The 25,556-nt window shown below is 47.7% G+C and overlaps 1 protein-coding gene across 1 annotated transcript in view; it reads right to left on the bottom strand.

Annotated features, from left to right (window-relative positions):
• Window positions 1–1,103: 1,103 nt before the first annotated feature.
• Window positions 1,104–25,556, bottom strand: part of FAM110A (family with sequence similarity 110 member A) — a 35,227-nt gene continuing 10,774 nt past the window's right edge. The window contains exon 2 of the mRNA XM_063147420.1: window positions 1,104–4,917. Within this exon, the coding sequence (XP_063003490.1) occupies window positions 3,604–4,698 (1,095 nt within the window). The 5' untranslated portion in view covers window positions 4,699–4,917 and the 3' untranslated portion in view covers window positions 1,104–3,603. The remainder of the gene's footprint in view (window positions 4,918–25,556) is intronic.

Below are 25,556 nucleotides of genomic sequence, written 5' to 3'. Positions count from 1 at the left end.
ACCTTTCAAGTCTTTGAAGAGTGCTATCATGTCTCCCCTCCATCTTCTCTTCTCCAGGCTAAACATGCCCAGTTCTTTCAGTCTCTCTTCATAGGGCTTTGTTTCCAGACCCCCGATCATCCTGGTTGCCCTCCTCCTTGACTGTATTAAGGATTCATCAGATGATCTGCACTATTGTGAATGTTTGTTGCAGGTTATTTCTTGATTCAGCGGGGGGGGGGGGGGCTGCTGCTGAATATTTACCCCCTTATTTGCTGAGCGCCTGCTCTATTTACCAGGAGCTAAGAGGGAAACATTTGACATGTCTCCACTTTGACATGGTTCGTTGGTATATTCAACCTCAACCAAGTTTCTGTTAGCAAATGGAGAGGAATATAACATCAAGCGTAACTACATTTGCTTTTGTCGTGGCCTACGCAGGTCAAAATCATTCTTGTGCGTTTGATTTGTTGCAGACCACAGTTTTGTTATGGCCTATGGTTCAAACACAGAAGAGGAAGAATTCAAGTGGGAGAACAGTTACGTGGTCCTCGGTTTATATGGACACAATAAATAGCAGCCTTCCCCTACCTAGTCCCCTCCAGATGGGTTCGACCACAACTCCCAGAATGCCCCAGCCAGCTGGCTGGGGCATTCTGGGAGTTGTGGTCGAACCCATCTGGAGGGGCTCAGGAGGGGGGAAGCTGCCATATAAAGATGTGCATAGGAGATGCAACAGATGCATGAATCAAACTAAAATCATTGACAAAACTGAAGGGTTAACTCTCATACCATCAATAAGACAGCATTGGAGCCCGAATATTTGGATTTTTAATGTCCTCCACTGCAGAATTAGGATTCTCCCCAAACTCTGCCTAGTCACCCATTTTATTTACAGGCTTCGATCCCAGCTATGGGATGAAATCGCCACTCTGCCTCCTACAAAGAGAGCTTATTTTTTAAAAAAACAAGCCCATCCTTTGCGAACAAGTTACTTCCAGTATAGCCTTTCCTGTTGGGGTTACAGGCGTTCAACCGCGTTTCTATCTGATTGAGAGAGACAGAGAGAGAGAGAGAGAGAGAGAGAGAGAGAGAGAGAGAGAGAGAGAGAGAGAGGCAAAAGGCATTCTTTAAAGAACAAGACTTTAATACAAATAAGACTTTAATACAAATAAGTTGCCAGATTTTTTTTCTCCCCTTCAGCACAAAATACTATACAAACTTAGAAAGAACAAATATGAAGAAACATTATAAATAATAGGGTTAGGGCATCTTCAGTGCAACAGGCATTACAAAGTGGGTGGGGCTCAGAGTTTTGGAACACAGAGGAAGGCGGCACACTCATACACAAACACACAAACACACACACTAAACACACTATAGAAACCTGGGTGACCCCACAGAGGTAGGTGGACGCCCACATGGCTAAACACCCTACCAAAATTCTGTTGCCAGCCTATCACAGTGGTCAAAGGGATTATGGCCCCCCACTCCTTAACAAGAAATCCCATGATGGAACAAGACTTGAGCGGCCAAACCCCATCCCGCCAGGGAACAGAGAATCAGGCAGTTTTCTAGAGTGCTCTGCTCAGTTCTGCCCCCCCCCAGAAGATCAAAAAGGGTCCCCCTAGAAAGGGTCCCCCCAGAAAGTCTCCCACTCCTGTCAAAGGATCAGTTGGCTAATCAAATAAATACATCAGCCTTCCCCAACCTGGTGCCCTCCAGATCTGTTGGACTGCAACTCCCAGCATTCCCAGTCAGCATAGCATTGGCCATCCTTGGCTGAACATTATGGGAGTTGCAGTCCAATACATCTGGAGAGCAACTATATTGGGGAAGGCTAAAAAAAACGAACATCACCAGGTAGCAAAAAGATAAACAGAGAAGGTTTGGGGCAAAAAAGTGCAATTGGAAGTGGATTTGAGTACCGGAATAGAATCAAAACTCCCGTACGGAAGCCAGCTGCGTCTTCCAAGGAACAGGCATGACAGCAAGTCCCCAGCAAACATGGGGAAGATGCACTGCACTGCCTCCCCTCCCTTCCCATTTACTGCCTGTCGAGTGACTGGTGGAGAAAATCCTTCTTCCGTTCCAGCCGTTATGCAAACCAACCGCCCCAAAGCAACTTTGATTTCCCTAAACGATTCAGAGGAATTGGCGTTTCGTTTTAATTGGCCGCTGCCTTCTAAACTGCCTTCCCATGTGAGGTTTTTGTTTTTCTCCAATGAAGGTTTTTAGCCAGACGTGGATGATCAAAGCTGCATCTGAAGAAGTTTGTCCTGTCCGAGGTCCTTGTTGTCAATAGCAGCCTGTTCATCCAGATTAACCATCCCAGCGCTGACAGTGCGCTGGAAACAAAAGGATGTAGGGATGAATGATAAGATCAGAGAGAGTGGGGTGGTGGGGTTTTTTTTATGAAGGACGCACCAAAATGTGCCCAGAACCACAAGCTTTTGCAAACAAGGTGTTTTCCCTAGAGGTGGAGGGGAGAGGGCAGACTGGAGAGGAAATTGGCAGCCGGCAACACTGACTGCCAACCCTTGAAGGAAAGGCACACTTTGCAGAAAGGTTACAAACACATCTCCGACACCCTCAAAGGAGGTTCTCAGCACCCCAGCATCGTATCCGGCAGCTCAGGATCAGACTCTGTTGAGCTGCCCAGTTTTGCCACTGCTGGAAAAATCCTTTGTGCAGGATGCTACCGCAGGTGCTCGGCTATTTGCCGGGCACCAGGCCAAGGAGGTGTTTCCGGGGTGCGTACAAAGACCGCTTGCATTCCTCTGCCTAACCCACAATAGGCCTGGGTGTGTGGTTTGTTTTTTTACAGCTCTCTCAGCCATAAGACTTCCATTGTTGCCTTTGCTAAAACTCATGCCTGCTACATCTATACGCGGGTTCTCGGGGCGGAGCACGCAAACAGGTGCGGATCGATTCCTTGGGAGCAAAAACTAATGCTTTGATTGCATTTGGAATCTGCTGCCCACAAGGCAAAAATAACCCCTGTTCCTAGGGGGTTTGTCCCCCATGGTAGCTTTGGAATATCCTTATATTTTTTGGTAGCTTCTTCCTTAGCCGGCTGCATTGTGCATCCCCCACAGGATTTGTCAAGGTTCTAGCAGTCTGCTCACCCCAGAACAGCCTTTCCCAACCTGTTGGTGGTTCCTCACAGGTGTTGGACTACAACTCCCAGCACCCCCAGCCAGTAGGGTGGGCATTGTAGTGCAACGTATCTGGAGGGCACCAGGTTGGATAAGGCTGGATGTAGACCGATCACTCCTATAAAAGAAAAGTGGGATAGAAATTCTAAAGCTGCTGTTTTTTATCTTTGTCTCTCTTGGTGTCAAATGTTATGTCTACATGCTCTTCTCGGCAGGTGAATGTTCTGGCCAATGTGACGGAAACGACCACAGCAATTCAGATCAGAACGACCCCACCACCACCACCACCACACACGGACCCGACACTTCTCAAGGGGACACAAACAGAAACCATGCAACAGCTGCAAAAGTTTTCCTCCAACTGTAAATAGCAACACACACACACACACACACACACACACACACACACACAAAGAGAAAAGTTCTGTTTTTCCTTCTCCTCCTGTCGGAGCCTGCAACTGGGCTGCTATACGTTGGATACCTTTTGGGACTCCCTGGCTTGCCGTAGTCCGTACAGCCACTTGATGACCCGGGCGTTGCGCTCAATGATGGAGATGCCGTAAGGCATGCGCTCGGCCTGCCTCTCCTCCAAGGTGATTGCGCTGCGCCGGGATCGGGTCCCCTCCGAGCTGGCCGTGCTGACGCTGTGGAACTTGACAGACACAATGTCCGAGCTGGCCCGGGTGAACCGCTCCACTTCCACGTCCCCCACGTCCTCGGGGTCCAGGCCGCAGTAGTTGAAGAAGCGCTCCAAGTCGGCCGTGGCGCGGGAGTACCGGTCGCTCAGGTCCGATTTGGATCGGTGCAACAAGGTCTGGCGCTTGGCGCTCTCTGGCCGCAGCCCGCCGCAGGGGCTGGGGGAGTTTAGGGGGCTGCCAGGCAGGATCTTGGGGTGGGCCGGCAAAGGGGGGACAGGGCTCAGCTGGATCGTGGGGGTGACCCTTGCCTTCAGCACCCCGCAGGGCCGGACGTCCACCCTGCGCACAGCAACGGTGCTGGGGGGCTTGGAGGAGGCCGAGCTCTGCGAGAGCTTGCTCATGCCATCTGTGGGGCTCTTCTTCCTCGGGGTAGGCGGGAGACTCCCGGGGCTCCGGCCGTGGGCCTCGGGCATCCATTTCTTCTCCATGGGGCTCTTCTCCGCTTTGGGGAAGGAGAGGGGGCTGTCGCAGAAGTTGATCAGGTTGTTGAGGATTTCCAGGTTCAGGGAGGTTTTGGCCCCGCAGACCTCGGCCCGGCGCCCCCCTTGCGGGGTCTTGCGACTCGGGGTGAGCATCACCCTTCTCACCCCAGGCGTGAAGAGCGGCTGCTTGAAGAAAAGCGGTCTCACCGGCTCCTGCCTGGTGCTGGCCACTTGCTGGCTTTTGACATATTTCGCCTTGTCCGCCTCCAGCCTCTCCACTGCGCTGAGCTTCTTGGCGGCGCTGTTGGCCGCTGCCGGCCGGCGGAAATACTCGGGGCCCTTGTTCAGGATTCGGAAGGGCATGGCCGAAGTGAACGGTGCGGTGGCCGCCGAGACGCCTTTCATGGCTGGGTGGCTGGCCTGGAGCGTCTCCACCGGCATGGCGCTCCTGCGGACGTCCGGTGGGCGGCACTCACCTGTTCCCACGATGCTTCTACCACAGCCGTGGCCGAGGGGAGTCACATGCCACGGGGCAGCGGGCCGTGGAAACGTCACCCCGGGTCGTCGCGCTCGAGCCTTCCGATCGCTAGACGCGGAGCTGGAGGAAGACGAGGAGAAGACCGCTCCACAGGACCCTCCGGCCTTCGGCTCGGCGCTTCGCTGCAAGGAAGGGAAAACGTACAGATCAGTGCCGAAGCCCTGGCACACCCCCTCGGCTTCTCCTGTGCCCGCCCGGCCTCTTGCCGACACGGCAGGGAGCAGACAAAGGCAGGTCTCCCTCGGCAGAGGAAGGCAAGAGCCTGGCTGCCTATTTCAAGGGACTGGCCCGGCCCACTCCTTTCAGACGGGGCTGCCCAAGCAGCCAATGGGCAACGGAGAGGCACTTCAAATGGGCACCTCGGCCTATCACGAGCAGGCGGGGGAAGGGACTGGCGAATGGCAACAAACTCATTGAATGAAAATAGCCCAGAAGAAAGAAAGCAGTTCCCGTCTGGACCTCCTGCCAGCTCCAGCCCCCCCCTCCACTCCCCCGCGCCACGGCTATTATGGTGCGGTTCCCCTCCGCCCCCTCCGGCCTCCTTCCTCCAGCATCACCTGTGCTCTTCCCACATAGGATCTAACGGGCTGGAGTGGGAGGTGGGGGTAGAGAGAGCCGAGGGGGCTGCGTGAAGCGAAAAAACCACACGCCTTCTTAGCCACAGGACTCGTTGGCGTTTCGAATCACTCCCACATGGGGTTTCCTCCACCCACCCACCCATACCCAACCTGCTCAAATCACTCAGCGCGAGGATCTCCCCAAAGACCAAACGAATGGACAGATGATCAGATGCATTTCTGGAGTGGGAGGGGGCGCAAAGGGGATAAATTTAAAAAAAAATACAGAGGGGAAGGGGAGAGAGGGGAGGGGGAGACGGACCCCAATCCCCCAAAATGTAAGATTCTCTGAATTTATTTCTGTTTCTATGATGTATAAGCAAACCTGCCCCCCCAAAGGGGCATGCAAAATTTAGAACTACAATACACATTAACAACATGGTGACAACAACAAAATGTAAGAAAGTCAAAAAATTAAATACTGAAACCGGAGAACCCCATGCATCCGACCGCACCCAGTTAGATCCCAATTCAGTTATGGGCCAAAGTAAATCAATAAGTCTCTAGGGCCCGCTTGGAGGCCCATAGTGATGGGATTGGGCAGACGTTAATTGGAAAATAGCCCCACAAGCTGGGGGCCACAACAGAGAAGGTCCTGTAATTCATGCCCACCACAGGCTTGATTTCTTTGCCAGGCAGGCACTCATGCAGGATATCTATTATTATTATTATTATTATTATTATTATTATTATTATTATTATTATTATTATTATTATTTGCACCAACAATGTACTTGGTGCTGTACAGAATATACAAATAAACAGCAATACCCTGCCAAGAGTCTTACAATCTAAAATCACATTAAAGGAATAATCATAGCAATGGGAACAGTAAATCAAGCTAAATTAGGTATATTCTGCTTAGGGGAGGTTTCCTCTGCTTAGATAGCATGAATAATGGCCATTGATAATCCTACATGAACGTTTACTTATTTATTTATTTTTATTTATTTGTTTATTACATTTCTATACCGTCCAATAGCCGGAGCTCTCTGGGCGGTTCACAAAAATTAAAAACAAAGTGTAAAACAACAGTATAAAACCATCATATAAAATACAATATAAAAGCTCAACCAGATAAAAACAGCAGCAATGCAAAATTACAAATTTAAAACACCAAGTTAAAATTTATTGTTAAAATGCTAGGAGAATAAAAAGGTCTTCAGCTGGCGATGGAAGGAATACAGTGTGTAGGCGCCAGGCAAACCTCTCTGGGGAGCTCATTCCACAGCCAGGGGGCCACAGCAGAGAAGGCCCTCCTCCTGGTAGCTACCTGCCTCACTTCCTTTGGCAGGGGCTCGCGGAGAAGGACCCCTGAGGATGACCTTAGGGTCCGGGCAGGTACATATGGGAGGAGGCGTTCCTTCAGATAGCCTGGCCCCAAGCCATTTAGAGCTTTAAATGTTAATACCAGCACTTTGAGAGAATGTTTCTCTCTCTCTCTCTCTCTCTCTTTGAAGGCCATCTCTAAACTAGTTCTTCTAGCCTCATCTGGTGGCAGTGAGTTCCACAAATTTGTTGTTGTGTGAAGAAATGTTTTCCTTGGTCATTTTTTAATCTGTTGCCCATTGTCCAGCTTTTCACACAAGTGGAATCACACATGTGCGCACGTACACACACTGCCCACTATGACCTAGTTTTCACGTCAGGTTCCCACTGCAATAAACAACCCAGGGTTGTTCCGGCCCTGTCTTGTTTATTGTGATATCCGAACCTGGAACTCTGGGTTGCTGACAGTTTAATTAAACCCGGGCTCAGACTCTGGGTTGTTCATACCCCCACAACCCAGAGTTCCAGGTTCGTCTCCTGCTCGTCTTCTCAACAACTGACTTATTTGTTCACCACGGATTGTTGAAACATGCAAACTGGGTCTATGTGTCACAAGCACAGAGCAAACACAAATGGTGCCTGCATATTTTGGAGGAGGGACACATAGGCCTGGATAGACTCAGGAGAAAGCAGCTTGGGTGTGCTGCAGGAGTCCCAGAACTCAAGCAAGTGAGCCATACCACCAGGGAAGGCAAAAGCAGAAGATCACAAGGTCTGTTGCTTAGCTGGTTTGGAGGAAAATTCCTCCCCGGCCCTAAATACAACGGTCAGTCAGACTTTAAAGGCAACCTTCCCCAACCTGTATGGTGGGCACTTACACCAAAAAAAACCCCAAAAGAGGAAATACGTCCTTAAAAAGGGGGTCAAAAGGGGGCACAAATCTGCATAAAATTTAAATATGCTAGTTTATATGCAGAGATGTGCATCTACAAATAATTATTATGCTTTCAATACATTACAGAGTGGGGAAACAGTCACCAACAAGGGATCTCTGTTCCCGCCTGATGGGCAACTTCAAGGCCCCCTTTACTACGGTGACCATATGAAAAGGAGGACCGGGCTCCCATATCTTTAACAGTTGTATTGAAAAGGAAATTTCAGCAGATGTCATTTGTATATATAGGGAACCTGGTGAAATTCCCTCTTCATTACAGCAGTTAAAGCTGCAGGAGCTATACTAGAGTGACCAGATTTATCCTGCAGCTTTAACTGTGGTGATGAAGAGGGAATTCCACCAGGTTCTCCATATATACAAATGACACCTGCTGAAATTCCCTTTTCATAGAATCATAGAACAGCAGAGCTGGAAGGGGCCTACAAGGCCATGGAGTCCAACCCCCTGCTCAATGCAGGAATCCACCCTAAAGCATCCCTGACAGATGGTTGTCCAGCTGCCTCTTGAGGGCCTCTAGTGTAGGAGAGCCCACAACCTCACCAGGCAACTGATTCCATTGTCGTACTGCTCTAACAGTCAGGAAGTTTTTCCTAATGTCCAGCTGGAATCTGGCTTCCTTTAACTTGAGCCCGTTATTCCGTGTCCTGCACTCTGGGAGGATCGAGAAGAGATCCTCCCAGAAAACAACTGTTAAAGATACAGAAGCCCTGTCCTCCTTTTCATATGGTCACCCTACCTTTACGATCATTAAACTCGACTAGGACTGAACAGCAGTTGACACTAAAGATGCTTGAGGACTGTCATTTCACAGCGCTTCAAATAGAGGGCTGTCCTTTGTAAAGGAGGCGACATGGCCACCTTATCAACCCACCAGGTGCCCTCCAGATGTGTTTTAGTCAGCAACTCCCATCATTCTGGGAATGATGGGAATTGCAGTTCAATGTATCTGGAGGGCGCCAGGTTGGGGAAGCCTGCTTTAATGAGTCTCGAGAAGCACACTGGGTTGGGGGAGTGGAAGGAGGGGGGAATGAAGGGGTGGAGAAAGGGTTAAATACCAGCACCTCTTTGACTTGCAGATCACCCCATCATCAAACTGCCTTTCTGTAGAAGAAGTGTCTTTTGGGGGTTCCTGGTTGTGTTTTTATATTTTATTTATTTATTTATTTATTGCATTTTTATACCGCCCAATAGCCGAAGCTCTCTGGGCAATTCACAAAAATTATATCATGTTTTTGCTGTTGTTTTATACTTTGAATGGTTTTAATTTTTGTGAACCGGCCAGAGAGCTCCGGCTATTGGACGGTATAGGTGGAATGAGCTCCCTAAGGAGGTTCGCCTGGCACCTACACTATGTATATTCCTTTCAGATGCCAGGTGAAGACCTTTTTATTCTCCTAGTATTTTAACAGTCTATAAATGTAATTTTAACTTTGCTGTTTTAAATTTGTATTTTTGCATTGCTGCTGATTTTATCTTGGTTGTGATTTTATATTATGGTTTTATACTGTTGTTTTATACTTTGAACGGTCTTAATTTTTGTGAACTGCCCAGAGAGCTTCGGCTATTGGGCGGTAATAAATAAATAAATACATAAATAGAGAAATGCAATAAATAAATAAATAAATTCTCCGACATGCATTCCACCTGAAGCATTCTCCCTCCATTGGCTCTGCCAAGGAAAATATGTTTGACTACTGCAATGCACTCTACGTGGGGCTGCCCTTGAAGACGACTTGGAAGTTGCAGCTAGTGCAAAATGCAGCAGCTAGACTGCTGGCGGGTACATCTCACAGAGACCACATAACACCGGTCTTAAAGGAGCTGCACTGGCTGCCTACATGCTTCCGGGCGGAATTCAAGGTGTCGGTAATGACGTTTAAAGTCCTAAATGGCTTGGGACCTCGATACTTGAGGAATCGCCTCTCCCTGTATCTGCCTGCCCGAGACCAGAGAGGAGCCCTTCTCTGTGCCCCACCAATGTGAGATATACGCTACGGTGGGACGTGTGTAGAGGGCTTCCTCCATGGTGGCACCGCGGCTGTGGAATGCCCTCCCCCTGGAGACCTGACTGGCACCAGTACTGGCTTCATTTTGGCACCAGGTTAAGACATGGCTTTTTAACAAAGCCTTTGATGGCTAAATCCACCAGCCTTGCACACTGTCTTGTTTTAACTGGATTTTACTATTTTAAAATTTCATATTGGTTTTAACGTATTAATGGTTTAATTTGTTTTAGAATTGTATATTTATCGTTCTATTTTATATGTATGTTTTTTTTCCCTGTACACCGCCCTGAGATCCTTGTGACATAGGGCGGGACATGAAATGTTTTCATAAATAAATAAATAAATAAATAAATGTCAAGAAGCACATGATCAAGAGGATGATCAGGGGTCTGGAAACAAAGCCCTATGAAGAGAGACTGAAAGAACTGGGCATGTTTAGCCTGGAGAAGAGAAGATGGAGGGGAGACATGATAGCACGCTTCAAATACTTGAAAGGTTGCCACACAGAGGAGGGCCAGGATCTCTTCTTGATCCTCCCAGAGTGCAGGACACGGCATAACGGGCTCAAGTTAAAGGAAGCCAGATTCCAGCTGGACATCAGGAAAAACTTCCTGGCTGTTAGAGCAGTACGACAATGGAATCAGTTGCCTGGTGAGGTTGTGGGCTCTCCCACACTAGAGGCCTTCAAGAGGCAGCTGGACAACCATCTGTCAGGGATGCTTTAGGGTGGATTCCTGCATTGAGCAGGGGGTTGGACTCGATGGCCTTGTAGGCCCCTTCCAACTCTGCTATTCTATGATTCTATGTGCGTGGCACCCCAAAATTTTGTCTCTCGTTGTTGCAATTCCCATTGCTGCAAAACAAAAGGCTGGGAGAGAGAGAGAGAGAGAGACAGACAGACAGACAAAGAGGGGAAGGGGAAAAGAACCCAAGACCACCTATTCTCTGTGTGATGCTAGACAATCCACTTTTGACGCTCATTGACGTCTCCCCTCTACCCTGAAAATATTTTAAAAACTCCGGATTAAAAGATGTGTGTGTGTGTGTGTGTGTGTGTGTTTTAAAGGTACACACAATTCTATTGCACTTGTCTTCTATTATTTTTAGTTGAAGCATCCTGAAAGATTTCCCTATCCCAGGTTGCTTTTCCATAAGAGAGACGCGCCAGCTCTAGCGATATTGATCCGCGGCTGACATGACTGAAAGGCCTGGCTGGTTTTAGATGGTACCAAGCTGTCCTGATAGTGCCCATTTGACTGCTACAGTTAGTGATATGGTTGGTATAGTTTATTGTTTTAATTAAGATTAAGATCAATGTATTGTTCGGGTTTTGACATTTGGATTTGTGACCGTGTTTTAACTCACACTGGTAGCCACTTTATGAGGACGGTTGCCTTAAAGGTGCCCTGTCTTAAATAAGTAAATAAATCCAGTATTTTTGGGGTGGGGTGGAGTAGAAGCTTATAGAAAAAATCAATAATAATTCTTGTAGCTGCAGATGCCCCAGCCTTTAGCAGCACTATGCAATTCCTTCTTGCTACATTACTACAGTGGAAATGCACATTTTTAAAAGCTGAGATTCAGAGAAAAGCTGGAGCATGTTCAGAGGAGGGCAACCAGGATGATCAGGGGTCTGGAAACAAAGCCCTATGAAGAGAGACTGAAAGAACTGGGCATGTTTAGCCTGGAGAAGAGAAGATTGAGGGGAGACATGAGAGCACTCTTCAAATACTTGAAAGGTTGTCACGCAGAGGAGGGCTAGGATCTCTTCTCGATCCTCCCAGAGTGCAGGACACCGAATAATGGGCTCAAGTTAAAGGAAGCCAGATTCCAGCTGGATATCAGGAAAAACGTCCTGACTGTTAGAGCGGTACGACAATGGAATCAGTTACCTAGGGAGGTTGTGGGCTCTCCCACACTAGAGGCCTTCAAGAGGCAGCTGGACAACCATCTGTCAGGGATGCTTTAGGGTGGATTCCTGCATTGAGCAGGGGGTTGGACTCGATGGCCTTGTAGGCCCCTTCCAACTCTGCTATTCTATGATTCTATGAAAAGGAGGGGGATTTGAATATGGATCAGACAGAAGAAAGAGAGGCTCCAGGTGCCTGCAGGGAGGAGAGAAGCCACAAAGGCGACCCCCAATTCTCACATATGTGACAGTGCTGTGCCCCCTCCCCCCTCTCCAAGCAACACATCAACAAGAACAGGGGCCTTTAACCCAAGAATATGATCTCTACCTCCTTCCCCCCAGACACACACACCCCTCCCTAATCCTAGCAAGAGGGATATTTTACACAGTTTGAAACGGTTCCCGTACCTCATTAGCCAGGAGGATTAGCAGCAGGGGTGGCTCAAATGGTTCAGCAAAGGGGGAGCACGTGGCCAGATTTCGCAAAAACACAACCAGTCCCTCCCTGGACGAGGAAGTGAAATTCTGCTCCTGGCGAGAACAGGAATCCAACCATAAATGGAAATTAAAGAGGGAGCTTTAATAAACCCTACAAAGGCCAGAGAGAGACCACAAATTCATCACAGGAGACATTAGGAGGCCACCTCCTCTGAAAACCCCGGAGGACTTGTCTTTTGTTTCGTTCCTAACCCGCAAGGTGCTTGTCCTCACGGTTCCATGGTATGGATGCAAGAATGCAGTCTTGAATTTAGCGTCAATCCGTAAAATGCTTTCTCCAGTTCTGTGCTCACCATCACTACTAAGGTTACAGTTCTCGTTCCAAATCAATAGCCCGGACGACCAAACAACGTCCTGCAGCACATGCCAGGGGGCATTTTGAATATTCAACCCACAGACGAGGCTTGTTGAATTGTCTGAACTTGGGAGACCATGGGTTATGTGAGGGTTAAACAACCCTCGTATAACCCATGGCTTGCTGCTGGGTTTTTTAACCCTTGCATAACCCACAGTCCCCAAGTTCAGATGATATGACAAGATGCAGCTTGAATATTAAAAAAAAAAAATCTACCCGGCCCATGAAAACCGTTTGACAAGGGGAAGGGAAAAGAACCTGCCATTGATTCGCCCTAACACACAGCCTTCCCCAACCTGATGCCCTCCATACTGGCAGTGAATGAATTAATGGTTTATTTGTTTGTAGCACAAAGACCATTACAAAATACAGAATTGCTCACATATAGCAACACACATTATTTAAAATATTCAAAATATTCGAGGTACAATCCTTTCTCAACCAAGGAGTTGAAAATGGAGAATGTAAAGAGAGGACAAAATTTGAGGAATTAATTGAACAAAAAGAAATAGATAAGGGACAAAACATAGGGATAAAGGGGTTAGTGAGTCAAATATATAATATATTAGTTGAGAAAGGAGGGCTGGATAGTGCTGGGAAAATGGTTTGGGAGACTGATTTGAAGATACAAATAGGACAACAGAGGTGGGATGGACTATGGAGACAGAGAGTGTTGAGAAATATGTCAGTAAGAATAAAGGAGAATTACTATAAACTTGTATGGAGGTGGTACTTAACTCCGGTTAGATTAAATAAGATTAATAAACAGCTTTCAGCAGATTGTTGGAGGGGTTGTGGAGAAAAGGGAACGTATTTACATATGTGGTGGGATTGTATACATGTGCAAAAGTTATGGAAGATGGTGTTTTATGAGATTGAACAGATTGTGGGATTTAAAGTAGAAGTTACACCAAGGATTGCATTACTCTCACTGCATGATGATCCTAAATGTAATAAAGAAATGAAAGAATTGATAACGAACCTACTGACAGCTGCGAGGTTGATAGTAACTAGGAATTGGAAAATTACAGGAGATTATTGTATTGAAGAATGGTATAAAGAAGTGTGGGACATTGCTATAAACGATAAATTGACATGTAATATAAAAATGCAAAGAGGCATAGTAAAAACGAATGATTTTGAGAGTATATGGAAAAAGTTCCTGGAGTTTGTATTTTCTAAAGGAAGGGGGGTTCCACCAACAGATGAAACTATGAGTTTTTGGAAACAAGAATGAGATCCCGAGGTGGGGGGAGCACTGTTATGTTTATTATATTATGTTTAATAGGTTAATATTGAATATATGATAGTAAGGTATGATAATATCTTGTATTAAGTGATTTTGATTTGTGTTTGTTGTTTCAATAATAAAAATATTCAAAAAAAAAAACAAAAAAAACAAGGCGTCAGTCAGTGGGTCACTCTAGGGGTGCTCCATTTATCTGCAGCGTCCACCCTTTGCTATCTCGATGGGGACATACATGCCAAAGTCACAAGGATGATTTCAGTGATTACATTATAACCTAAAATGCTAGCATCCAATATCTGGCACTGTCAGATAGGCGGGATCTCTGATGATAGTTTATACAAAACTATTAAATCAAATGGTCCCCCTTACAATCTACGCAGACTTTGTTTAGAAAGTTATTTCTGATTTTTTTGGGCTGCAGCCGCAAACTTTGCTACCTTAATTGTGATTACTTTACTATGATCCGCATACTGGCAGTGGCTGATGGGAGTTGTAGTCCAAAGCACCTGAAAGGCCCTAGGTTGAGGAAGGCAGCAGAACACTCCTTCCAGACTAGTTCAAGAGCCCATCAGGTCCAACAGCTTATTTCTCCCAGTAGTCAACATGACGCCAACCAGAAGACCACAGCCAGGGCGGAAAACAGAACAAGATTTCCATGTTTTTGGTACCCTGGCAACTGAAATCCAGAGGTAGCCTGTGTACAGAATCCAGAAGGTCCATTTAGCTACTGTTTATGCACCACATGGAGTCCTCCAATCAGTTCAAGACATCATCCCCACTCACCCACTTTTATCTTCACAAGAACCCTGGGAGGTAGGCAGCAACTGGCCCAAGGGCACCCAGTGAGCTTCATGGCATAGTAGAGATATGAACCCTCTTACCCAGGCTTCCCCAATCAGGTACTCTCCAGATGTTTTGGACTTCAACTCCCAACAGCACCACCCAGCAGGGTCAATGGGCAGGAATGCTGCAAATTGTAGTCCAAGACATCTGGAGGGTACCCAGATGGTGGACCATCTAGACCAGCCTTCCTCAACCTGGGGCGCTCCAGATGTGTTGGACTGCATCTCCTAGAATGCCCCAGCCAGCTGGCTGGGGCATTCTGGGAGATGCAGTCCAACACATCTGGAGCGCCCCAGGTTGAGGAAGGCTGGTCTAGAAGATGGACCATCGCTCCGACCCAGCAACTCACTCCTGACAGTCTCATGCTTTAAACAGAGCACCTCCTTCCCTCCCTCCCCCACTCTTATCACCCCTCTCGTATCTGATGTCCTGGAAAGGATCTAAACCTCATCATGCACGAGTAACACTTTTGACTGCACCCGGGCAGGGAGAAAACCCCGTTTTGTGTTTCCAAAGAAGAAAAGCAGGAAAGAATCCCAGGGTTCACCGTCATCATCTCGGCTTTTTGTTTAAAAATCCTCACGTATCCAAACATCGAACAAGAGAGAAGGCAGAAGGGCTAAGGACTTTTGCCAGAGTATCAGAGGCAGTAAGCCTATGGACATCAGTTGCTGGGGAACATGGGTGGGAGGGTGCTGTAGCACCATGTCCTGCTTTGTGGGTCCCTGGCCGACAGCTGGTTGGCCCCTGTGTGAACAGAGTGCTGGACTGGATGGACCCTTGGTCTGAACCAGCATCAAGGCTCCTCTGATGTTCTTATCTCAGTAGCAGTAAAAAGAATCCATGAGGCTGTGATTGCTAAAGATATCAGAGAATGGGGGGGAGGGGTTTCTAAAAAAAGGAGCCAGCTAGTTCTAGAAATATTTTCGATAAATTCAATTCAGTTATCTATCCAGATGATACACACACACACACTAATGCTATACTTGTGCTTGGCCTAATATAGTACCAGCAGTGCAACACCCCTCGCCCATGTCATCCAAGCGTACAGGGTGATAACTTTGCGATGGGGACAGGTCCCCGTTTAAGTCTAACCTCCGCCATAGCAAGTAATAAGCAAGCCTCTCTCTTTCAGTTCCCTACCTGTGGTATGGAGGTATAACATTAGCCTACCCTACTGGACTGTTGTAAGGATGCCTGAGATAATTATTATTATTATTATTATTATTTATTTATTTATTTATTTATTTATTTATTTATATAGCACCATCAGTGTACATGGTGCTGTACAGAGTAAAACAGTAAATAGCAAGACCCTGCCGCATAGGCTTACAATCTAATAAAATCAAAGTAAAACAATAAGGAGGGGAAGAGAATGCAAACAGGTACAGGGTAGGGTAAGCAGGCACAGGGTAGGGTAAAACTAACAGTAGAAAGTAACAGTAGAAGTCTGCACAACATCAAGTTTTAAAAGCTTTAGGAAAAAGAAAAGTTTTTAGTTGAGCTTTAAAAGCTGCGGTTGAACTTGTAGTTCTCAAATGTTCTGGAAGAGCGTTCCAGGCGTAAGGGGCAGCAGACGAAAATGGACGAAGCCGAGCAAGGGAAGTAGAGACCCTTGGACAGGTGAGAAACATGGCGTCAGAGGAGCGAAGAGCACGAGCGGGGCAATAGTGTGAGATGAGAGAGGAGAGATAGGAAGGAGCTAGACCGTGAAAAGCTTTGAAGGTCAGCAGGAGAAGTTTATATTGGATTCTGAAGTGAATTGGAAGCCAATGAAGAGATTTCAGAAGCGGAGTAACATGGTCGGAGCGGCGAGCCAAGAAGATGATCTTTGCGGCAGAGTGGTGAACAGAAACCAACGGACTGATGTGAGAAGAAGGAAGGCCAGAGAGAAGAAGGTTGCAGTAGTCCAACCGTGAAATAACCAGCGTGTGTGTGTGTGCTTTGAAAGGTTGAGATGTGCCGTATGAGGAAGAAGGAACTTTGGGGGATTTTGAAGAAAAGGCTGAGCTGAGAGATAATCAAGAGCAGCCTTCCGCAGCCTGGCGCCCTCCAACTGTGTTGGAAGACAAGTCCCGTCATCCCCCATGCTGGCCGGGAATGCTAGGAGTTGTAGGACTTCTTCCTGTGTAAATATGCATTGGATTTCAGGAAGAAGATCCCTGCAGAATCAGGCCCAGGGTCCATCCAGTTCAGCACCCTGGGACCTAACCGACCTTTCTGGTAAGACCCTAAGCCAGGTGTGATGCGAATCATAGAATCATAGAATAGCAGAGTTGGAAGGGGCCTACAAGGCCATCGAGTCCAACCCCCTGCTCAATGCAGGAATCCACATTAAAACATCCCTGACAGATGGCTGTCCAGCTCCCTCTTGAAGGCCTCTAGTGTGGGAGAGCCCACAACCTCCCTAGGTAACTGATTCCATTGTCGTACTGCTCTAACAATCAGGAGGTTTTTCCTGATGTCCAGCTGGAATCTAGCTTCCTTTAACTTGAATGGTTCCTTGTCAGTACTTATCCCCACTCCCCCCACATCTGATACTTGGAGGTACACTGCCCCTCTTCATGGAAGTTCCCTTTAGCTGTCACAGCTAATAGCCATGAAATTGCCTAATCCCCCTTTTGCAGAAGAGCTAGGGAAGAAAACCTGTTGGAAAACAAAAGAAGTGGAGGAAAAAGCTGAAGAGGAAGGAAGAAACAGGAAAGGCAAGGTGGAGAGAGCCTAGAAACAGAGGCAATATAGCTTGAGGGCTGTCCAAAAGTCACCTTCGCCCCACAGTGGCCTGCGAATCGGCGCTGCGTTGGTTATACGACACAGCCACCGATTCGGAACCACTCTGGGGCAACGAGCCGAAGACGTGCAGCAGAAAAGTCCTGGACTTACCCCAACTTTTTACGCTGGAGCGAGATGACCACGGCTCTTCTGCTGTCTGACCTCGCTCTGGTGTCGAGGCTGGGGTGTTCCCAGGCGGAAGGCTACCTTGGATTGGTCACCAGAAGCCAGGCAAAGGCATCCTAACTCAGGATTACCTGCCGCCACCCCACCACAAGTTATCAGGTAACTCAGGCAGGCCTTTTGCACATAAGTTGACCTGTGCTGAAGGGAGTTTTAATTGGTTGGCACTGTTTATTTCTTTTATTGTTGCGTTTCCCATTTATTTGTTTTTATGTTCTGTTTTAATTAAGATTTGGGGTTTTTTTACCTGGATTTTATTGTTCGTCACCTTGAATGCCATGTTTTGGGTAGAAAGGAAAGGAAAGGAACCTCTAGTGCAGCCTTCCTCAACCTGGGGCGCTCCAGATGTGTTGGACTGCATCTCCCAGAATGCCTCAGCCAGCTGGCTGGGGCATTCTGGGAGTTGTAGTCCAACACATCTGGACTACTCTGCTCTAGTGCAAGCACTGAGTCATTACTGACTCTTGGAGGGACACCAGCTTTCACTGACATTTTCTTGGCAGGCCTTATAGCGGGGTGGTTTGCCGTTGCCTTCCCCAGCCGTTATTACCTGTCCCCCAGCTAACTGGGTATTCCTTTTACCGACCTCGGGAGGATGGAAGGCTGAGTCAACCCGAGCCGGCTGCCTGAACTCAGCTTCCACTGGGATCGAACTCAGGCCATGGGGAGAGTTTCAGCTGCAGAAACTGCTGCTTTACCGCTCTGCGCCACACGAGGCTCATTTGGGTAGAAAGGTGGGATATCAATTCAATAAATACATAAATATCATTTTTAAAAGGCAACGTGGATGGGCTACCATGGAGGTGGGGGCGGATCAGCTGCTCCTGTCGAGAGCCAGAGAATCTCATCTGGAAAAGATTTCAGAGAGTCACGTAATAGGCGGCTTGAAGAGTAGAAGAAACGTGTAAACAGTAAGTGTTTGTTTTGTTATATAGTTATCCCTCTTTTCTCGAAATGGACTCACAGCAATGGAAATGCAAGATGAATGACAATTAAAGCACAATGCAAAAGGCCTGGAGAGGAAGGAACAGCTGATAGAAAGCTGCCTGGCATTATATAGGCCTCAGCGGTTGGATCCAGGCACGCTCTCAAGGCAAAGTGCCATTCTAGAGGCTAGAATGTGGGCCTTGGATAATGGACTGGTGGCTCCGAAGCCAGCGGGGCGGTGAATCCACTCTGGGTTTCAGTCAGAACCAGTCAGAACACTAAATACTACAAACGAGAAGGATCTTGGAATTGTTGTGAATCACAAGCTGAATATGAGCCAACAGTGCAATATGGCTGCAAGAAAGGCCAATGCTATTTTGGGCTGCATTAATAGAAATATAGCTCCCAAATCGCATGAGATACTGGTTCCTCTCTATTCAGCCCTGGGTAGGCCTCATCTAGAGTATTGTGTCCAGTTCTGGGCTCCACAATTCAAGCAGGACGCAGACAAACTGGAGCGTGTTCAGAGGAGGGCAACCAGGATGATCAGGGGTCTGGAAATAAAGCCCTATGAAGAGAGACTGAAGGAACTGGGCATGTTTAGCCTGGAGAAGAGAAGATTGAGGGGGAGACATGAGAGCACTCTTCAAATACTTAAAAGGTTGTCACACAGAGGAGGGCCAGGATCTCTTCTCGATCCTCCCAGAATGCAGGACACGGAATAACGGGCTCAAGTTAAGCCAGATTCCAGCTGGACATCAGGAAAAACTTCCTGACTGTTAGAGCAGTACGACAATGGAACCAGTGACCTAGGGAGGTTGTGGGCTCTCCCACACTGGAGGCCTTCAAGAGGCAGCTGGAAAACCATCTGTCAGGGATGCTTTAGGGTGGATTCCTGCATTGAGCAGGAGGTTGGACTTGATGGCCTTGTAGGCCCCTTCCAACTCTGCTATTCTATGATTCTAAAGAAGCTACCACCCCTTGGAGAGCTCCTTTAGAGTTCTGACTGGTTCTCACTAAAACCCGGAGCGGATTCACCACCCCATGATATCAGAGCCACCAGCCTTCACTGGTCTTATATTGTAGAGATCTGTGTTCCAGTCTCCCTCTCAGCCATAAAAGATCACTGGGGCCACAGCCAGACCTAAAGTTTATCCTGGGATCATCCAGGGTTCGCCCCTGCCTGAGCACTGGATCCCCTGTGTGTCACCTAGATGGACAAGTTTGACCCCTGGACGATCCAGGGATAAACCTTAGGTCTAGCTACGGCCTGGGTGACCTTGGGCCAATCACATTCCCTCTGCCCAAGCTACCTCACAGGGCTGTTGTGAATATTTTTTTTAAAAAAGGGTGGTGGCGTATGTGCTAGCCTGAATGCTTTGTAAGAGAGGGGGTATTAAAAATTGGATTATATAAAAATTGCTTAATAAAGTGACTATATTCCTTAGGCGTAGGTAATAATAGTATGAGTGGATTTGTTATGTTTTGTTTGTTTTCTTAATAAGTAATCTCGGAGGTGGTGGAAACACTGATTCCCCGTACTGCTCTTTGCATGCTTGATGAATGAGCGCACAGGCATCAGACAAGTCGCAAGGGAGGGGCAGTGGAAAAGATCCCTCCGAATCCAAAAGAAAGGATATATCCCCTCTATCTACTACACCAGCCTGCCCCAACCTGGTGCCCTGCAGTTGTGCTGAATTGCAATCCCCATCCAGCATGGCCAATGGCTGGGGAAGATGGGAGTTGCAGTCCAACACATCTGCGGGGCACCAGGTTAGAAGAGACTGTACTACGACTCATACTAAAACGCGTCAGCTCCTGCCAAGGAAGAGGTTAAATCCACGTCTCCTTTCAGCCTCGGATGGAGTCAGAAGATTGCAACAGGAAAAGAATGCAGAAGTGTCATCAATGGGGTGTTTGCAGCACCGGGAGGGTGGAACCCGCCTGCCCTTGGGGCTCTGGAAGAAACACGTAGGCGGGTCAGGATCTTCCAAGCCCCAACAGTAAAGTTGCCTATGGAAGCAATCCCAAGGTCACGCTACTGGAATCCAGTTTCGACCATTCTCACAACCCTTGATTGGAATCAGCCTGTCTCCCTCTGGTTTCTGACAACTCACAACATTTGAAAGCATTGTCAATATATGCTTTCAAACTTACAGGCAGGGCCGGTGCTACCATAGAGGCCACTCAGGTGGTCGCCTAGAGCGCCAAGCTAAGAGGGGCGCCGCGCAGAACAGCACTCACACGCTTTGTTGGCTGTGAGCCGGCCCAGCCCGGCCCGAGGATTCAGCTGGGCTTGGGCGGGCGAGATGGCGCCCTGCGCCCACCCAGCCGAAGTGAAGCCAGGGACGCTGGGGTGGGGGGGCAGCTCCACGTTTGGATTTCCGCCTGGAAGCCGCCCTCCCAGAGCCCCTCTAGCCACCCGGAAGCCACCCTCCCAGAGCCGGGAGGCCGCTGCCAGAAGAAGAAAAAGCACGTGGCGAGCTCGAACCTGGCCCAAGCCAGCCTCTGCCTTACTCCCGAGGAAAGGGCACCAGGTCGCCTCTCCTCTCTCCTCAAACAGGCCGCGATGTCCAGGCAGGCGGGCAAGCCGGACTCCCTCTCCCTTCCCCCAGGAAAGCTAGGGACTTGTGGATTCCTCACAAGGCAAACTCTCCTGCTTCTCGATCCTGCGCGCCTGGATCAACGGGACTTGCATCCGAGAAAGCGTTGCACCGGGAGGCACCAGTGCGGCCCGATCCGCCTATGCCTACTTACTCGGAAGCCTTATTCGCCCGAGTAAACGTGCAGAGGGGAACGGGACGCCAGGCTGCATAGCGGGTCGCGTTGACACGGAAGTAAGTCCCGGTGAATTCCAGACGGCTCGGTCCCAAATCGAAGTGAGCCAGTCCCAGCTCTCCGCTCGGCACACACGTTCAGACTTCTGCGCAATTTGGGGGTGTGTGCAAGTAGCTCGCCTTGCCTGGGGCGCAAAATAGTCTGGCACTGGCCCTGCTTACATGTAGGTTGCTCTTCCCAGAAAGCTGAAACACGCATTTCTACAGAAACATGGGAGCTTACACAGCTTTTGTTATCATTTGCCCATTGGTAGAAGAATGTCCCGGTGGCGCTTGAGAGCAGCATTATAGCATGGGCACCCTATGGTGTATAGGGATGCCCAATGCTTCTTCTTTTACAAAAGACAGTTCTCTATCTGAAGAGATAGTCCACTATTTTGAGGCATCCTCGGTTTAAAAGTCTGGTTCAGTTTAAAGATAAAGAACCGTAAGAACTGTGACCCACCCACCCCCATCAACAGTTATCACCTGGACCCAAGGCACACAGGACTCCTGGTCACAGCATTCCACACTACGTCGAGATAGACTAAATTTGGCTAAATTTGCATTATTCATATAAATTAGCCTAGACATATTTTATGCAAATGTAAGAACGTAAGAGCCCTGCTGGGTCAGACCAAGGGTCCATCTAATGCAGTTCACGCAGTGGCCAACCACTTGCCAACCAGGGACCTACAAGCAGGACACATGGGCAACAGCACCCTCCCACCCATGTTCCCCAGCAACTGGTACATATAGACTTACTGCCTCTGATACTGGAAGTAGCACACAACCATCACAACCAGTAGCCCTTGATAGCCTTCTCCTCCAGGAGTTTATCCAACCGCTTTTTAAAGCCATCCAAATTGGTGGCCATCACTACATCTTGTGGCAGCGAGTTCCATAGTTTAACTCCACGTTTTGTGAACGAGTCCATCCTTTTATCTGTCCTGAAACTCCCAACAATCATGACCCCACTGGGTTGTAGTATTTTGAGAGAGGGAGAAAAATGTCTCCCTATCCACATTTTCCACACCATGCATAATTTTACACACCTCTACACGTGTGTTCTCTTTCTTGTTTTTGCCAATTTGTAAGTGGCCACCCTGAATTTCAATCCTACAGGATTGGACGGTACCACTTCAGATTTGTCTGGTTTTATGTAGTCCTCTGACCGTCACAAAATGAACATTTAACAAAAAATACTAGGCGTCAGTATAAAACTAACATATTTACATAAATAAAATTAACTCAAAGCCAAATCATACGAAATAAAATTCTGTACATCCAGTTTAAAATAAGTAAAAATGTACACAAACCTGCATAACATTATATAAAATCACTCATGAACTCGTTCTGAATCTCCTTGACAAGGCCCAACGTTCTCTTTTTAATAATTTCCCCCTAACATCAGTTACTGAAGATCAAAAACACCCAGTCTTTGTAGTTAAGCTTTCTCTCTTGCCCGCAAAGCAGATACAGTTTCATGGACAGACCTCCCTGCAAATATATCGCTAAAATCTGACCTAAATATTGTTCCCCCCCCCCCAGCACATTATATTAATGACCATAGTGTATAATATGTACAAGATGTTCCACCTATTTTCATCCACAAGAAACAGGTTTGCACAGATTATGGCCTATTCCTAAAAGAGGACATAGACTTGCCTCAAATCTGGATAGGCTAATTAATACATATAGCTACAAATTTAGAAATAACGACTATAATTTACACTGCATCTCACCCGTCTGCTTCCGGGCACAATTCAAAGTGCTGGTTATCACCTATGAAGCCCTCGATGGCACTGGCTCAGGTCCAGGTTATCTCCCATATCTCATATTTCCCCATATGAGCCTGCCCGTGCTCTGAGATCTTCTGGGGAGGCCTTTCTCTCAGACCCACCAACATCCCAGCAACGCCTGATGGGTACACGGGGAAGGGCCTTCTTGGTGGCTGCTCCAAGGCTCTGGAACTCCCTTCCCAGGGAGGCTAGGCTGGCTCCCTCTGTGCTACAGTTTCGGAGGCAGGCAAAAACTTTTTTGTTTCAGCAGGCCTTTGAAACTATACTGGACCTGTCTTAATGCATTGGGTCCCCACCGCCTTTTTAACCTGTTACAGTTTTTTTTAAAAAAAAAATTAACATGTTTTTAATGTTACTGTAGGTTTAATTCTATTTTAACTTTTGTAATTTATATTTATATGTTTTAATTGTACATGTTTTAATCTTGTAAACCGCCTTGAGTCCCAGTACAGGGAAAAGAGCAGAATAATAATAATAATAATAATAATAATAATAATAATAATAATAATAATAGAGGGGGAAGATGGACTTGTGGGCCTGCTTCAAGGCCTAGCTCTTCTCTGTCATCACGGCTCTTTAACTTTAATTTGGACTGGGACAACCCTTCAAACAGAGAATGCTTGTCAATAAAGGCCTGTCCTTTGACGGCCCTGCAGATCATAGAATCATAGAATAGTAGACTTCGAAGGGGCCTACAAGGCCATCGAGTCCAACCTCCTGCTCAATGCAGGAATCCACCCTAAAGCATCCCTGACAGATGGTTGTCCAGCTGCCTCTTAAAGGCCTCTAGTGTGGGAGAGCCCACAACCTCCCTAGGTCACTGGTTCCATTGTCGTACTGCTCTAACAGTCAGGAAGTTTTTCCTGATGTCCAGCTGGAATCTGGCTTCCTTTAACTTGAGCCCGTTATTCCGTGTCCTGCACTCTGGGAGGATCGAGAAGAGATCGTGGCCCTCCTCTGTGTGACAACCTTTTAAGTATTTGAAGAGTGCTATCATGTCTCCCCTCAATCTTCTCTTTTCCAGGCTAAACATGCCCATTTCCTTCAGTCTCTCTTCATAGGTACAGGGCTGCCCTCTTTAAATTAGAACTCATGAGCCTTCCCTGCTCTCCGCCCGCCAGGTAGAACATAGAGGATACTGGAACAAACAGGTGTCATGGCCCAAATCTCAACAGAGACACGTTCTACGTTCCAAACACACTTTCATTTTGATAGAAGGGAATTTTTACGTTGCAACGGAGAGTCCACCTTAGCCAAAGTGCAAACTCTGCCTCTTGCTGGGCGTGCCAGCTTTCTATCCATTCAGTTGTTACGCAGGCATAAAGCAACTCGAGCATGCGCAAAGTGCTTTGTTGATTCAACAGGAAATTTAGTCTGGCTCGACACCGCAGGCTTTCTGCAGAGTGTGGGTTGTTATATATATTTTTATGACACGCAGCTATGAGACGCTATCTGACTTTTCTGTTCAGCCTGATCAAAGACGGCTTCTCTTATGTCAAGATACGCCATGGCTACCACACAGGGAAATGAAGGCGGAACTACACCTTATGCCAGCCATAAAAACACGGGACTCCAAACAATTGTCTTTCAGTTCACCCGGAAGTTCAAAAGGTGGCATTTGCAGGGGAGAATGTGGGGGGATTCTTGCATCGGCGAACCCACGGCGCTCCCTCTGCCTCCCAAGCAAATGCAGCCTGTCACTTGGATATGGGAGTCGCCCTTTGGGAATATATCGTATGGGTGTTGCAATTATTTATTAATGTAGCACCAGCCACACAGGTGGTACTTTAAAGAGTTTCGTATAGGGAAATAGACAGGTCCCCGCCCACAAGGTGCTCCCTGTCTAAATTAGCCACGGGGAAAGACAGTAGGAGGAAGGAACGGAGAGACAAGCGGAGTGTGGAATAGACAGTGAAAGTGAAGCCACACATGCTGGAGTTTGGTCACAGCTGTGGAGGAGGGGAAATGGAGGCGTATTGCACTTTTCCTTAAGCGCCCAAAGCATTTTCACCTACATCCTGCTGTTACAACGCCCCCCCCACCCCCGCAAGACAAGACAATATTATTCCCATCTCCATACAGAAGATGAGGAGTGGGAAAAGCTGCGGCTAAAACCACAGGGTCTTGCTCAAAGTCCCCTGAGAGTCCATACTTGAGATCACAGAATCATAGAATGGTAGAGTTGGAAGGGGCCTACAAGGCCATGGAGTCCAACCCCCTGCTCAATGCAGGAATCCACCTTGAAGCGTCCCTGACAGAGGGTTGTCCAGCTGCCTCTCAAAGGCCTCTAGTGTGGGAGAGCCCACAACCTCCCTAGGTAACTGGTTCCATTGTCGTACTGCTCTAACAGTCAGGAAGTTTTTCCTGATGTCCAGCTCGAATCTGGCTTCCTGTAACTTGAGCCCGTTATTCCGTGTCCTGCACTCTGGGAGGATCGAGAAGAGATCGTGGCCATCCTCTCTGTGACAACCTTTTAAGTATTTGAAGAGTGCTATCATGTCTCCCCTCCATCTTCTCTTCTCCAGGCTAAACATGCCCAGTTCTTTCAGTCTCTCTTCAT

This window comes from Elgaria multicarinata, chromosome 1 (genome assembly GCF_023053635.1).
Source record: "Elgaria multicarinata webbii isolate HBS135686 ecotype San Diego chromosome 1, rElgMul1.1.pri, whole genome shotgun sequence".
Classification (NCBI taxonomy): domain Eukaryota; kingdom Metazoa; phylum Chordata; class Lepidosauria; order Squamata; family Anguidae; genus Elgaria; species Elgaria multicarinata.
The sequence above is the reverse complement of the archived record's forward strand: the minus strand, read 5'-3'. Positions and strand labels throughout refer to the sequence as shown.